The sequence below is a fragment of the Pipistrellus kuhlii genome, unplaced genomic scaffold, assembly GCF_014108245.1.
Source record: "Pipistrellus kuhlii isolate mPipKuh1 unplaced genomic scaffold, mPipKuh1.p scaffold_m20_p_1, whole genome shotgun sequence".
In the NCBI taxonomy this organism is placed as follows: domain Eukaryota; kingdom Metazoa; phylum Chordata; class Mammalia; order Chiroptera; family Vespertilionidae; genus Pipistrellus; species Pipistrellus kuhlii.
Window position 1 is genome coordinate 192611116 of NW_023425404.1, and position 13067 is coordinate 192624182.

At 43.2% G+C, this 13067-nt stretch overlaps 2 protein-coding genes across 2 annotated transcripts in view; both read left to right on the top strand.

Annotated features, from left to right (window-relative positions):
• Positions 1-843, top strand: part of PROM1 (prominin 1) — a 90873-nt gene extending 90030 nt beyond the window's left edge. Inside the window, exons 24-25 of the mRNA XM_045573967.1 lie at positions 218-333; positions 607-843. Coding sequence (XP_045429923.1) covers positions 218-333; positions 607-640 — 150 coding nt within the window. The 3' untranslated portion in view covers positions 641-843. The remainder of the gene's footprint in view (positions 1-217; positions 334-606) is intronic.
• Positions 844-8934: 8091 nt separating this feature from the next.
• On the top strand, positions 8935-11799 carry LOC118708722 (fibroblast growth factor-binding protein 1). The gene is made up of 2 exons (XM_036420156.2): positions 8935-9107; positions 10696-11799. Exon 2 carries the CDS (start codon positions 10716-10718, stop codon positions 11445-11447), a length of 732 nt encoding a protein of 243 aa, XP_036276049.1. The 5' UTR covers positions 8935-9107; positions 10696-10715; the 3' UTR covers positions 11448-11799.
• The last annotated feature ends 1268 nt before the right edge of the window (positions 11800-13067 follow it).

The following is a 13067-nucleotide window of genomic DNA, read 5'->3' on the forward strand; positions in this document are numbered from 1 at the left end:
CTGGCCTCTGTTGCTCTGGTTCGTTCCACAACCAGCTGCTCCGGGACTGGCCACTGCCGCTCCCGACGTGGTTGCTCCGTCACCCGTGGTTTCAATAAATGAAATTAGAACTCTTTTCTAAAAACTGCAAAACAGAATTCTTTTTTGCCTAGTAACTGTTGTTTCCCATTTCCTATTGTCATACATGTCATCCTCCCGGTTTTCTTCTTTTCCCTAGAATTTGTTATGGTTTGGCATAGGAGAAGCTACCATACTGCTACTTCCAGCTATAATTATTGCTGTGAAGCTGGCCAAGTACTATCGAAGGATGGACTCGGAGGACATCTATGAAGAGTAGTAAGTAGGAGCAGGCGACCTACAGAGGCGGCGGGATGGGGGGTCACTTCCTCTACTGTTGCCCACACAGAGCTTGCTAAAGACGAACTCTGATGAGATAAAATTTGTTTCTTTTTCTTTTCTTTTTTCTTTTTTCAAATTAAATTACTGGGTCATTTCTGTTCAGATATTTCCTTTGTACTAACTTCCTCAGGCTTGATTTTACTATGTTTTCCTGCTTGCTTACTCTCCCCAGCTTCCTTAACCAGCTTTCTGATTTCTTGTTCGCAGTTCTGTCTCGGAGACTTGGCACTTGACTTTGTAGCTGTTTTCACTAGTTTGCATTTGGACCCCGTGGTCTGCCCTTCGCTCTGAGTGCCTTGACCTTGTACACTTTATTTTCACATCACTCATCTTCTTTTTGACCTGTGTTTCTCCTGAACTGGCTCTTTCAACATCGTATTAGACTAAAAATGTGGGGTGGGGGGTGCAGCTGTTGAGCTATGATAGTCATTGAAAAGAAATAATTATATATATATATATATATATATATATATATATATATATATATATATATATATATATTGTATTTTGTAGTGCTGAAAATATGCCCATGGAAAGTAAGCCTTTTCTTTTTTTTAAACCATGTTCATAGGATAGGTCTGGGAGTAGGGTGGGGGAGGAGGAGGGTGTCTTTATTATTATGCCATGGACTTTTTAAGCTAAATGAATGTCTTAAAATTACATAACAATACTGGATTCGTCCAGATAAAAATAAATGCTGATGGCTCTTGAAAATGAGGCCTGGCATATGGGTGCTGAAGAAATACTTGCTGTATTAATGACAATTGTATGTTAAGCGCATTAAGATATAACACGGTTGCTTTGATACTTGGTTCTTAAAGGGAGCACCTTTGCCTCGTAGATTTAACAAGTGGTCACATGACTGTTTACATGTTGTCTCTAATCTATGATGTCACTGCTTAGTCAGAGATAATGCGGTGTTTTGGGGATGTTTGTTTGTGTTACAGTCTGCACAATGCAGCCTCTCAGCCTCTCTGAGCAAAGCAGGTGAACAGATCAACGGCACAGCGTCTCCAAGGACTGGAAGAGAAGCTGCCCTTTAGGAGTTTACAGATTCGGTGGTAGTGTCTGGAATATGCCCTCGCGGGCCTGGGGGGGCAACATGTGCCCCTGCTTTCCACCTTTCGAAGTGGGGCTCTCACCATCTGAGCCTTCCCTACGAGTTTAAATGTGGAACACATTCATTCCTTTTCAGTTTAGTCTTCGAAACCAGACATGAATTTTGTCACATTTCATTGCACAGGAAGTTAGACTTGTAGTTGAAGGAAGTTCAGCCAATAGCAGATATGAGTGTAAACAATAAAAGAATGGTTTCCAAAGTATGACTCCAATCTCCTTATTGAAAAAATCTTCTTATTTCAATATCTTCTTGGGGGGAAAAATAGTTATTTAGGGCACTGTATTATTTTTTTTAGGGTGGCTATCACAAAGTACACAAACTGAGTGACTTAAAGCACCAGGAATGCACTCTCTCATGGTTATGGAGAACTGAAGTCTGAGATCAACATGTGATCAGAGTTGGTTTCCCCTAGTGGGCTCGAGAGAATCCATGCCTGTCTCCGAGAGTCTGATGGCCGAGGGTAGTCCATGGTGTTTCTTGGCTTGTGGACTTAGCACTCTGATTTCTGCCTCTGTCTTCACATTTGCTTCTTATGAAGACTCCATGCCTTTCACCTGCCCCCTCATATAATCCTCACCACATCCCTATGAGGCCAGCAGTTGTATTCCTATTGATGATACAAGTGCCTGAAGCTGACAGAGGTGAGTGATCCAATATCACACAGCCCTTAAGAGTCCAGGCAGGTAGAGAATCCAAGTCCCCCCTCCCATGGCTCCTGGTTCCTAGTACATGGACAGCAGAGGCTAGGTTGGGTTTGGCACAGACCATTTCCTAATGTTTTAATCTAAAACCACCATATAGGTGCCCAGTGTTTTCTGAAGATGAAATTCAGTGTGTATCAGCACTGTTCAAAGTGTGGCCTGAGGATCATGTAGGGAGCTCTAGAAATACTAATTCTTGGACTCTAACACAGACACACTGAAGGTAAGGCCCAGGAATGTGTATTTTTTAAAATATATTTTTATTGATTTCAGAGAGGAAAAGAGAGGGAGAGAGAGATAAAAACATCAAGAATGAGAATCATTGATCAGCTGCCTCCTGCACACCCCACACTGGGTATTGAGCCCATAACCTGGGCATGTGCCCTGACTGGGAATAGAACCATGATCTGGTTCATGGTCGACGCTCAACCACTAAGCCACACTGGCTGGGCAGGAATATGTATTTTAATAAGCTTTCCAGATGAGTCCAAAACACAGTAAACTTGGCCAAGCTATATTGCAAATACCATAAAGGACAGGTCTTGGTCTATAGTCCAAGAAACGCGGCCCCATCACAAACAACGGATTGCTGGCAAAGCAGCCTGTGCTTATTTAACCTCTGCTGGAGGGAAGGCAGAAGACAGATCCAGTCCTGAGATCTGGATTGTCCAGGGCAAATCCTCAACTCTGAAGCCCACCATCAGTTTGAAATGTTCATCTCCACTCCTCTCCTATGTAGAGGCTCCTGCAGGCCTTTCTGCCTTTCCTGAACTGCTGCCAGCACCCCATAGGTCAGTGGTTCTCAACCTTTCTAATGCCACAACCCTTTAATACAGTTCCTCATGTTGTGGTAACCCCCAACCATAAAATTATTTTCGTTGCTACTTCATAACTGTAATTTTGCTACAGTTATAAATCATAATGTAAATATCTGTGTTTTCTGATGGTCTTATGTGACCCACAGGTCGAGAACTGATAGCAGGGTCACCTAAGACCATTGGAAATCAAAGATATTTACATTATGATTCATACTAGTAGCAAAATTATAGTTATGAGGTAACGATGAAATTTTATGGTTGGGGGTCACCACAACATGAGGAACTGTATTAAAGGGTCGCGGCATTAGAAAGGTTGAGAACCACTGCCCTAGGTCCAATCAGTGATTTTCACCACGTATCTGTTCTCCTAAATGAGCATTTATTGCATTGCTGTCTCCCAGCTAGATTGTAAACACATGTGCACAAAGCTCCTATCTTGATTTCCTTTGGTTCCCCACCACATGTTAGAGGGAAAATGGACCTCAGTTCAATGTGGCTCTCCCTTGAGAAGCAACATGAGCTCCCTTAGCCTCATCCCCTATTGTAAATGGTGTGGGGATTGCCCCACCTCATTGGATGGATGTGATGATCAGCACGATGCCTGGCACTGATAGGCTCAAAGTGGAGCCCTTGTCACTCACCCATGATAGGCTTCCAATAAATAGCAGGTCAAGTTTCCTTGTGAGGCAGTGAACTCCTGGTCAGTGGGCTTCAAGCAAAGCCTAGTCAGCCTACATGTGTAATGTCCAGAAGGGGAGTCTCCATTTGGTTCCAAGAGAAAAGGAAAGGGAAGAGGTAGAGTAGGAAGCATCTCTGTCTGCCACTTGGACAAGAATGGCACTGGCAGAATCTGTCTGAGGTAACTATTTTTGGAACTCTGGTATCTAGTAAAGGCTTGACAATTCCAGGGGAAGGCTTGCATGATGAGTGGTTAACTTTGCTCAGTTTCAACCCTTAGCTCTGCAGCTCCTATCCGGCCCCGACCCTGGTACATGTGTTCCCAGAGTATCTTGCACACGGAATTTGAGTGCCAGGATGGGTGGTGAGGACCCTGTCGCTCACTTATGAGAGATGTGCGTTCAAATCACTGATTGCTGCTTCCCATCACAGAGGTGCACACACAAAAGTGGGCAGCCACCGTCGCAGCCCCTCTGAGAATCAGCTGCCATAATACTCACATGTCTGGCTATGTATTGATAGATAATCCACAACACTGGCCACACGGTCTATCCAGCAATCAGACCAGCAACACGATCTATCCCAGTCATGCTTTTTTTAGGACAGTGAAAATACTCTCTATGATATTATAATGATGGGTATATGTCATTGTACATTTGTAAAAATCCACAGATTGAACAACACCGAGAGTGAACTGTTAGAAGAGGCATGGACTTTGTATAATTGTGGTATGTCAGGAAGATTCATCCCCTGCTATAGCTGTGCCACTCTGGTGGGCGATGAAGAAAGCAGTGTCAATGAGCAACAGAGGATTGGGGGGGAGTGTACTTCCTGTACTTTCTGCTCAGTTGTACTGGAAACCAAGAACCATTCTTAAAAATAAAGTTTAGAAATGATTTTTTTTTAAAAACATTAGATAAAAAGTAAGAAAGTCTAAATAAAATATGGACTTGAGTAATACTTATCAACATTGCTGCAATAGTTTTATAAATATTATATTATAGTGTGAGAGGTTATCCACAGAGAATCCTGTGTGAGATTTGGACACAGTGGAACTATCTTGAAAATATTTTATAAAACTAATAATATATATATATATATATAAAATGAATGAGAAGGTGAGAAAGGAGAGAGAGGCAGGGAGAAAGAAGAGTTTATAATTTAGCCTATAATGACCCTTACTTTCTTTTTAATACAAACTAGAAGGCCTTAATTTAATTCCTTTTGAATTGTGTGTCAGGCATGTTCTTGGATGACCTGAGCCTCAACTCCACATCTGTATCACAAGGATCCAGGCTGGACTTTCCTCCAGGGATTCTTGTGAAAAAAGTGAGGTGCCTTTGTGTAATCCATTCTCCATGAGTCAGAGATGCTCTGGATCCTGGGAATACGGGGAGGTTGTGGGAGCCTGCTGTGAACAGTCATGCTGGGGCTCCAAACCCTCTCCAGTTTCCCCAGTGCTCTGTAGTAAAAATATAGAATTTTCTCAGTGTACCCAGATGTGAGATAGTATGGGGAACACACATTGGCACAATGTCAGTGTGCTGTAAGCACTTACTGGGAATGACAGTCTATTTCTCTCCATGAACATCCATGAAAAGGTGGAGGCATGGACAAGAACAGGGGACCAATGACACCAGTAGAAAGAATGTCTGTATATGAAGTCATTATTTGAGCTGGATCCTGAAGGATGAGCCAATGTGAGCCTAGCAAAGTAAGACTGGAAGAGCATTCCAAGTATGGCGAACAGAAGGAGCAAAGGCAGGAAATGGGCAAGTGAACTTAGTATTCAGAAAGTGGTGGATGAGTATCCGAGTATGGACAGATTGTTGTTGTTGTGTGTGTAAGTGTGTGTGTAAATGAGTTTGGAATGACAGGCTGAGACAACAGGAAAAGGTATACATAGCTTGGCCTAATACTGTGCCCCTCTTGCTTGAAATAGAAAGATCAAGACAGAAGTTGGGGTGGGATCACAAGAAGCCATGGGAAGCCAGAAGGGGGAGTCCCATGTTCCCTGCCAAAGCTAAGAGAAACATTCTCAGAAAAGATCCTGGAGTCCATGAGTTTCCTTTAAATATACTTTGTGTTCTGACTTACAATCTTCCTCCAGGAAAAAAAAAAAAAAAAAAAAAAAAAAAAAGCTGGCTGTGTCCTGAGGATGAAGATGAATTCCTCATTATTTCAGAGGCCACCTTGATCTATATCTCCCCGTGGAACAAAGCTGCTTTATCTTGTCTATGTCCAAGTGATTTCCTAAAACACCACACTGTGAGTGCCTATTTGGAAGGGTGTGTTCTATAAGATGGTGGTCGGAATAATGGTGATGGATCTCTCCGAGAGCTGATTTTATAAGAGGCTTAGAGCTTGGGGAAATGGCCATCTCCGGTGGCAATTATGAAAAGAACCTTTGAACCTCTGAGTTGTAGAGGGCCCCCTGGGAATGCACATGGATGACCTTTAAATTAATGTCAGCTGAGTCTGAGGTGACTGACATGGCCGTCCCTGGAAACAGCTTCCCAAAAAGTCAGAGACTGTTATCAGTACAGATTTCTTATCTTTATCCATGTGCTTGGAATGAGTAACTAATACAGTATTTCCCCCGAAAATAAGACATCCTCTGAAAATAAGACCTACTTACAGGTTTCCTTCTGAGTGAAATATAAGGCATCCCCCGAAAATAAGGCCCCCCTAGGCTAAACATGAGAGATTTGGTCCACTGATTCTGAAAGAAATGGAGTCACAAGAAATTCACCAGGAAATTCAGGAATTAAATTGTTATGATGATGTTCCAGAAGATGACGACATGATCGTCATTGAATAAATGAGTAAATTCTTGAGACTGTAGGGTTCAGTTTGTCTGGTTTGTGTTGACAACTACCGTACTACTGTACCGTATACAGTAATAAATTTCCTTTATTTTCATTTAACAATAAATGTGTACCGTATTCTTCTTCATGGAAAAATAAGACGTCCCCTGAAAATAAGACCTAGCACATATTTGGGAGCAAAAATTAATAGTAGACACTGTCTTATTTTCAGGGAAACAGGGTAGGACCTTGACTTACCCAGGTCTTGATATGCTAAATCCCAGGAATGAGGGAATGAATAGGACCTGGGCACGCCCAAACTTCTCTAACCTTAAACCCCCTCTGGAAATCAATAAATGCGCTGTGCTGTCTGTGGTGGGGGTTGACTGTCCCTCCATCAGAGTGACAGCATCCACCTGGCACCCAGTTTATGAATCTATTTCTGCCTCTTGTCTCTTTATTTCTTTTATTTCTTAATCCCCAGCTCCTCCACCCAGGAACCTGTCCTCCCTTTCTGTGCGGGATGCAGAAAAAGAAGAAGCACCCGACAGCACTGAGTAAACCAGTCAACATCCACAGCTTGAGTGGAATCCAACCACAATTAGGACTTTTGGTGTCTTTATTATGGGCCAGGCCAGCACTTTTTAAAAATTTCAATTAGATGGCAGCTCAATTTCATATACTCACATCTGGATGTTGGGGCATTTTTTAAAGTTCAAGAACTCTCCATAGTTTAAATACTATATATATATATATATATATATATATATATATATATATATACACACAATATATATATGACTTCTGAAAATACCAACCCCAAGGCCACATGTTCTCAGCCAACTGGAGCTAAGTGCTGATCTTACCACCCGGACCTACCCTGATTGCCTCAGTCGCCCCTGCTCTTTAGTGTCTCAGTCCCAAAAGCAGGTCGGTTGCCATTTATGACCTTTTGTGTACTATTGTTCTTCTTATGGCTGAGTTAAGAAGAGAACTACAACTTCTTGTGCCCAGATATGAAAAGGGAGGTGGCAAATTATACTGAGGTTCACATCTTCTTTTGGGAAGTGAGTCTCCTTCTCCATGTTTAACATCAAAACAAAATATGTCTGTTTTTAAAAAATACAGATGGAGTCCCCATTATGAACCAAATTGTCCTCGTTTACATTATGCCCATAAATAATTTAGTAGGAAAACTTAAGGGAGGTACTGTGATTCTCCTCAATCTGTAGATGCACACACAGAGGTTAGGAAAGGTTATGTGACAGCTGTGACAGGGGTTAAGTGAAAGCTTTGTCCTAACTGGTTTGGCTCAGTGGATAGAGCATCAGCCTGCAGACACAAGTGACCCAGGTTCAATTCTGGTCAAGAGCATGTACCTTGCTTGCAGGCACATCCCCAGTAGGGGGTGTGCAGGAGACAGTTGATTGATGTTTATCTCTCATCAATGTCTCTAACTCTCTCTCCCTCTCCCTTTCTCTCTGTAAAAAATCAATAAAATATATTTTTTAAAAAATAATTCCAGTATGAGATTGCCTATCAAAGAGTGGCCAGAATGAGCCGAAACCGGTTTGGCTCAGTGGTAGAGCGTCAGTCTGCGGACTGAAAGGTCCCAGGTTCGATTCAGGTCAAGGGCATGTACATTGGTTGCGGGCACATCCCCGGTAGGGGGTGTGCAAGAGGCAGCTGGTCAATGTTTCTCTCTCATCGACGTTTCTAGCTCTCTATCTCTTTCCCTTCCTCTCTATAAAATGTCAATAAAATAAAAAAAGATTAAAAAAAAGAAAAGATTGGCCAGAGCTTGGACCCAAAGTTGAATATTTTCAGCAGAAATCCCAAGATCAGGAACTTGCTCTCTACCAGCCATTCGGAGCCCCTGGATTCCTCTGCCCAACAGTCACTTCAGGTGCCTCAGAGAAAACAGGGACTCGGATGTGTTCCCAGATCATCCACTCATAAACCCAACATTTACTGAGAATGGCAGGTAGGAAAATGGATACAGGAAGTCCCAGATTTAACTCTGGGCCCCTCACTCTCCTGGCTGTGTGACCTTGAACAAACTCTGAATATCGCCATGCTTCAGTTTTCCATCAGTAAAATGGGGTGAATCACAGCTTCCCAAATCATAGAATGGATGTGACAAGAACAAATGGAGATATTTCAGTAAATAGACCTAGCACAGTGCTTGGCAGCTATGATTATTTTTGTGGTTTATAACTTTCCCCAGAGATATTGCTGCATCAAGGAGTCCCATCAAAGAGGATCTTTGCGAGTCTGAGCTGTCCTCCCAAACTGGTGGCTGGGGAAAGAGGAAGGGCTTGGAGTGTGTAGTCTAATGCCCTGTGTGTAACCCTCCACCCACTTTCCACCAACCACTTTCCCTGCAGGCGCTGGCTCCCTCCAAGGGGGTGTGGCTGGGAGGAGTGTAAAGAGAGCTGCACAGGTGTGTGCCCTGTGAAAACCTGTATGCCTGGGCTCCTATAAAAAGGGCCTCCCCTGCCTTGCACTGCAGAAGAGACAGCTGTAAGCCTGAAAGCTTGCTCTGGCACCCAGGATTGCACTGCACCTGCATACTCAGAACAAGGTAAGAGCCTATATCTTTAAGAGTGTGATTGCCTGCCCCACTTCCAGCTTCCCCAAGGACCTCATGTTCCTGGGGTCTGGATTTCAGCAGGGGTCTCAATGCCATGAGGAATGAGCGGGTCTTTGTCTGGTATACCTAACCTCATGCCCCACTTTTCTTTGGGACCCCGCATGTCTATGACTGTCTTCCCCTTTCTCAATCTTAATAGCAGGTCAGAATGTCTAGGCTGGAAATGAGATAGGGCCATTTCCTAGGCCAGCCTTTTTATTTGTTTGTTTGTTTAAATAAAATTTGGTATTTTCTTTTAAAATGGAGCACTGATAATATGAATCATCTTGTCATCATGAAGTAAGCCAAACTGAACACCGAGCTGTTCATGATTGCTCTTTTATTTCTTGCCAATATTTTTGAAAGGCAGAGTAAGTTGAAGGTGAGGAGGGTGGTATAAAGGACCAGAGAGGTAAGTTCTGGCTGCCTGTCCTAGCTTTGTCAATTGCCCTTCATTGGATCTTAAACAGTTTATTTGTCGTTTTGAGTCTTAACTGCCACATCTGTTAACTGAAAAGATTTATTATTATCTGCCAGGGTGCACTCTTGTGTGGATCAACAAGGTAGTCAGATACTGGTCAAGTGCACAGAAATAATATTTCTCTTCTCCTTCCAGGGTAGTTTTGTTGCTTACCTGACAGAATCCATGTAGGTTGGCATAGCATTTAAGGTCATTCTATTCATTCAATGATTTTTTTAAAAGAATTGATTAAGGGCATTCTATATGCCCAGCATTGTGCTACAGCAGCCTAATGCTCTGGTGAAAATTCACTCCTATCTACCCAGGTTCACTTTGCTCAGGCAAGCTGAATGATCTCCCCTTCTTTATGCCTTTCCTTGGGTTCTTATTTCATCCCAATTGCCCCTCCTCACAAACCCACCCATCTCAGAGTGTACAAGTCTCATGCACGTTTAACCTTGGGTCAAACATCACTTTGCATGTCACTTCCCATGTCCTTTCTCATAGTGTGGTCATCTGACTCCATGTTGAATTGTGATATAGAAGCCCAGCACATCAGAGCTGAAGGAGTGGGCAGTTATCTCATGCAACACATTGATTTCCAGACAAAATAACTGAGACCCAGAGGGGGAGGGTGACTTGTCTAAGATCAAGCGGGGACACAATTTGGACAGACTCCTGGTCAATACTATTGAGAATCCCCAAAGAGCTGCCTCTAAATTTTTAAGATGTGAAAGTTTCTTATTTATCTTGGTATATTCCACATCTAGTCTAGTATGTGGCATACAACAGGTGCTCCATAAATGCCTGTTGAATGAGTGAATAAAAGCATTAGTGAAAGAGCAAATGAAGGCATAAATGAGTGAATGAATGGGGCTCAGAGAGTGGTGAAGGAAGGAGTGAAGGGTAGGAAATTTTCACATTCCAGACTCCAGTCAAGCAGAAATGTGAATAGACAGACTGCTTGTCGAGTAATTCCAGAATCAGAAGGATTCTTGAACTTACTCCTAGGCAGGCAGGCATGTGCCAGGGGAGCGGGGGGACTTCCCAGCATTGACTCACCTGCCTTTTGTCAAACAGGTTCCCACCAAACTGAAGACATGAGGATCCACAGCCTCACTTTGCTGTCCTTCCTCCTTCTGGCCACTCAGGTGTTCTTGGTGGGGGGCAAAAAGGAAGTAAAGAATAGAGGTGGCAGCAAAGCCACCACAGATAAAACACAGATGTTGGGCAAGCCCGAGAATGAGCAGAAAAGCCAGCCACCCAAGCACCTGGCCAAAGGCAAGTTTGTCACCCAAGACCAGGCCGACTGCAGATGGGTGGTGACTGAGAAAGAGGAGGGCATTGTCCTGAAGGTCGATTGCACCCGACAGGATAACAAGTTTTCCTGTTCCTTTACGGGCAATCCAACCTCGTGCCTAGAGTCAACCAAAAAGGGTGCCTATTGGAAACAAATTGGCCGGAGTCTGCGCACTCAGAAAGCCATCTGTGGGGACTCCAAGAGCATCTTGAAGACCAGGGTGTGCAGAAAGAAGTTCCCAGAATCCAATCTCAAGTTGGTGACCTCTACTCTAATTGGAAAGAAACCCAGCCAGGAGACAATGGAGCCCTCTCCCAGGGAGCAGAACATGACCAATGAGGCTTCCCTCGTGAAGCCTAACAAGATCAAAGAGAATACCCTCGCTGGCCCAGCAGAGTCCCCCATCAATCCCGAGTGTCTGGAGGACCCAGATGCAGTGAACCAGAATAAGGCAGCCCTGGAATACTGTGGGGAGTCCTGGAGCTCTTTCTGCAAATTCTTCTTCACCATGGTGCAGAGTGAATCATGCTAAGGAAGTCAAAGGAGAACATATCTCCATTAGGTACATGGCCAAGCCTCTAGGATGCTGTAAAGCTCTCCAAGTTCTTTGTGAAACAAACATTTCTATAAGCACGCAGGGAATTTTTTAAACAGAATTTGTAATTTTTTGTTTTTGAGTTTTGGAATTTGCTTTATATTCATTTCCTTAGGTGTGATTTTCAGAGGTTGTTGACTGCAGTGTTTCATAGCCCACAAAACTGTGTGCATCTGAGCAGTAACAACCACTCTTTGAGCTGAATGAGCCAGAGGGGTTGATTTTAGCGTGATGCAGTTCTGCTTAATTAACAAAATGAATAAAGCTCGGTACATTTTTCAAAAATGTTCAACCATTGTTTGTGTGTCTGCATCTAGTTCCAATAAACTCATAAGCAGGCCTCCATGTGTCAGTGGAAAAAACCATATCTAAGGGACAATTTCCTGTTCCCCATCCATCCCAAGTCATCCCATAAGGTGACCCACTCCAAACTCCTATCTTTACACGTTCATGCCTTGCTCTGTGGTATTTGATGCTCACTGTACTGATTTCAAGTGGGACACCTTGGGCATGAGGTGAGACACCTGTCAGGGTCTCACAGATAGTAGGTAGGATTTGAACCTAAGGAGTCTCCAAGCCAAGTCCACATGCTAGATAAACACCCTCTACTGGCAAAGTCAGAGCTGCCCATTGTCAGCCACCATATGCAGGACCCCCAGTCTTGAGTAGCTCATTTTTAACCTGAGAGAGAGAGGTCTGCATAAGAACATTGCCCTTTGATAAAGGTTCAAATGGAAAGAATGAAAAGGAAAAAATCAGAGAAGAGGAAGAAACTGCTGGAAGAACTTAGCTTGAGCTTCACAGAGGGGATGATACTGGAGCTTGAATTTAGAGAGAGTATCTTTAGGTAGGAAACAGGGCAGAATGGAGGCACTGTAGGACAATAACAGCATGTATAAAAGCAAAGATAGGAGAAAATCATAGAGGGTGGGAGAGACCACATGGCTGGAATTAGTGGGGCTCAGGGATGATACTGCTGTTAATCATTTACGTGTTAATGTGAAGAATCTTAAAGTTTTTTCACTTCAATAGCTGGAAAGAGAGAATACACTGTTCCCAATGCCTTGTCATAATTCCACAAAGAACAAAAAGTGAGGAGTTGGAGTTTGTAAAAGCACTGTTCTTTAGAGCTTCTTTAGGGTTGGTGGCAAGGAGGAATGGCTAGTGGAGTGGAAGAATGCCATTTTACCAGGACCTATACTGAGCATTGTCAGTGGCCAATCCAGAGTTGACAGCCTCAGAGTCCGTTTGATTATCATCATCAACATCATCAATTTGGCACTTATCTCTCACTTTCTATATCCAGGCACCATACTAACCTTTCCCCATGGAGTATACATTTATTTATTTATTTACTCACTCAACACATAATTTATTAAGCACAGACATATCAAACATTACAGATTCTCTCTAGGACACAACTGACCTATAAACCTTATCCCCATACCCAAGACTATGGACCCAACATCACAGGTCTTCTTTGTGGTCCTCCTGGCCACACAACAGGAGCATTTCCCTTAAAGTCTACACAGATTGTCAGCCCTTTGCCCCCCTGCC

Bases quoted from the DNA above. Each gene is read 5' to 3' on its own strand.
- LOC118708722 (XM_036420156.2), top strand. From the start codon at position 10,716: ATGAGGATCCACAGCCTCACTTTGCTGTCCTTCCTCCTTCTGGCCACT.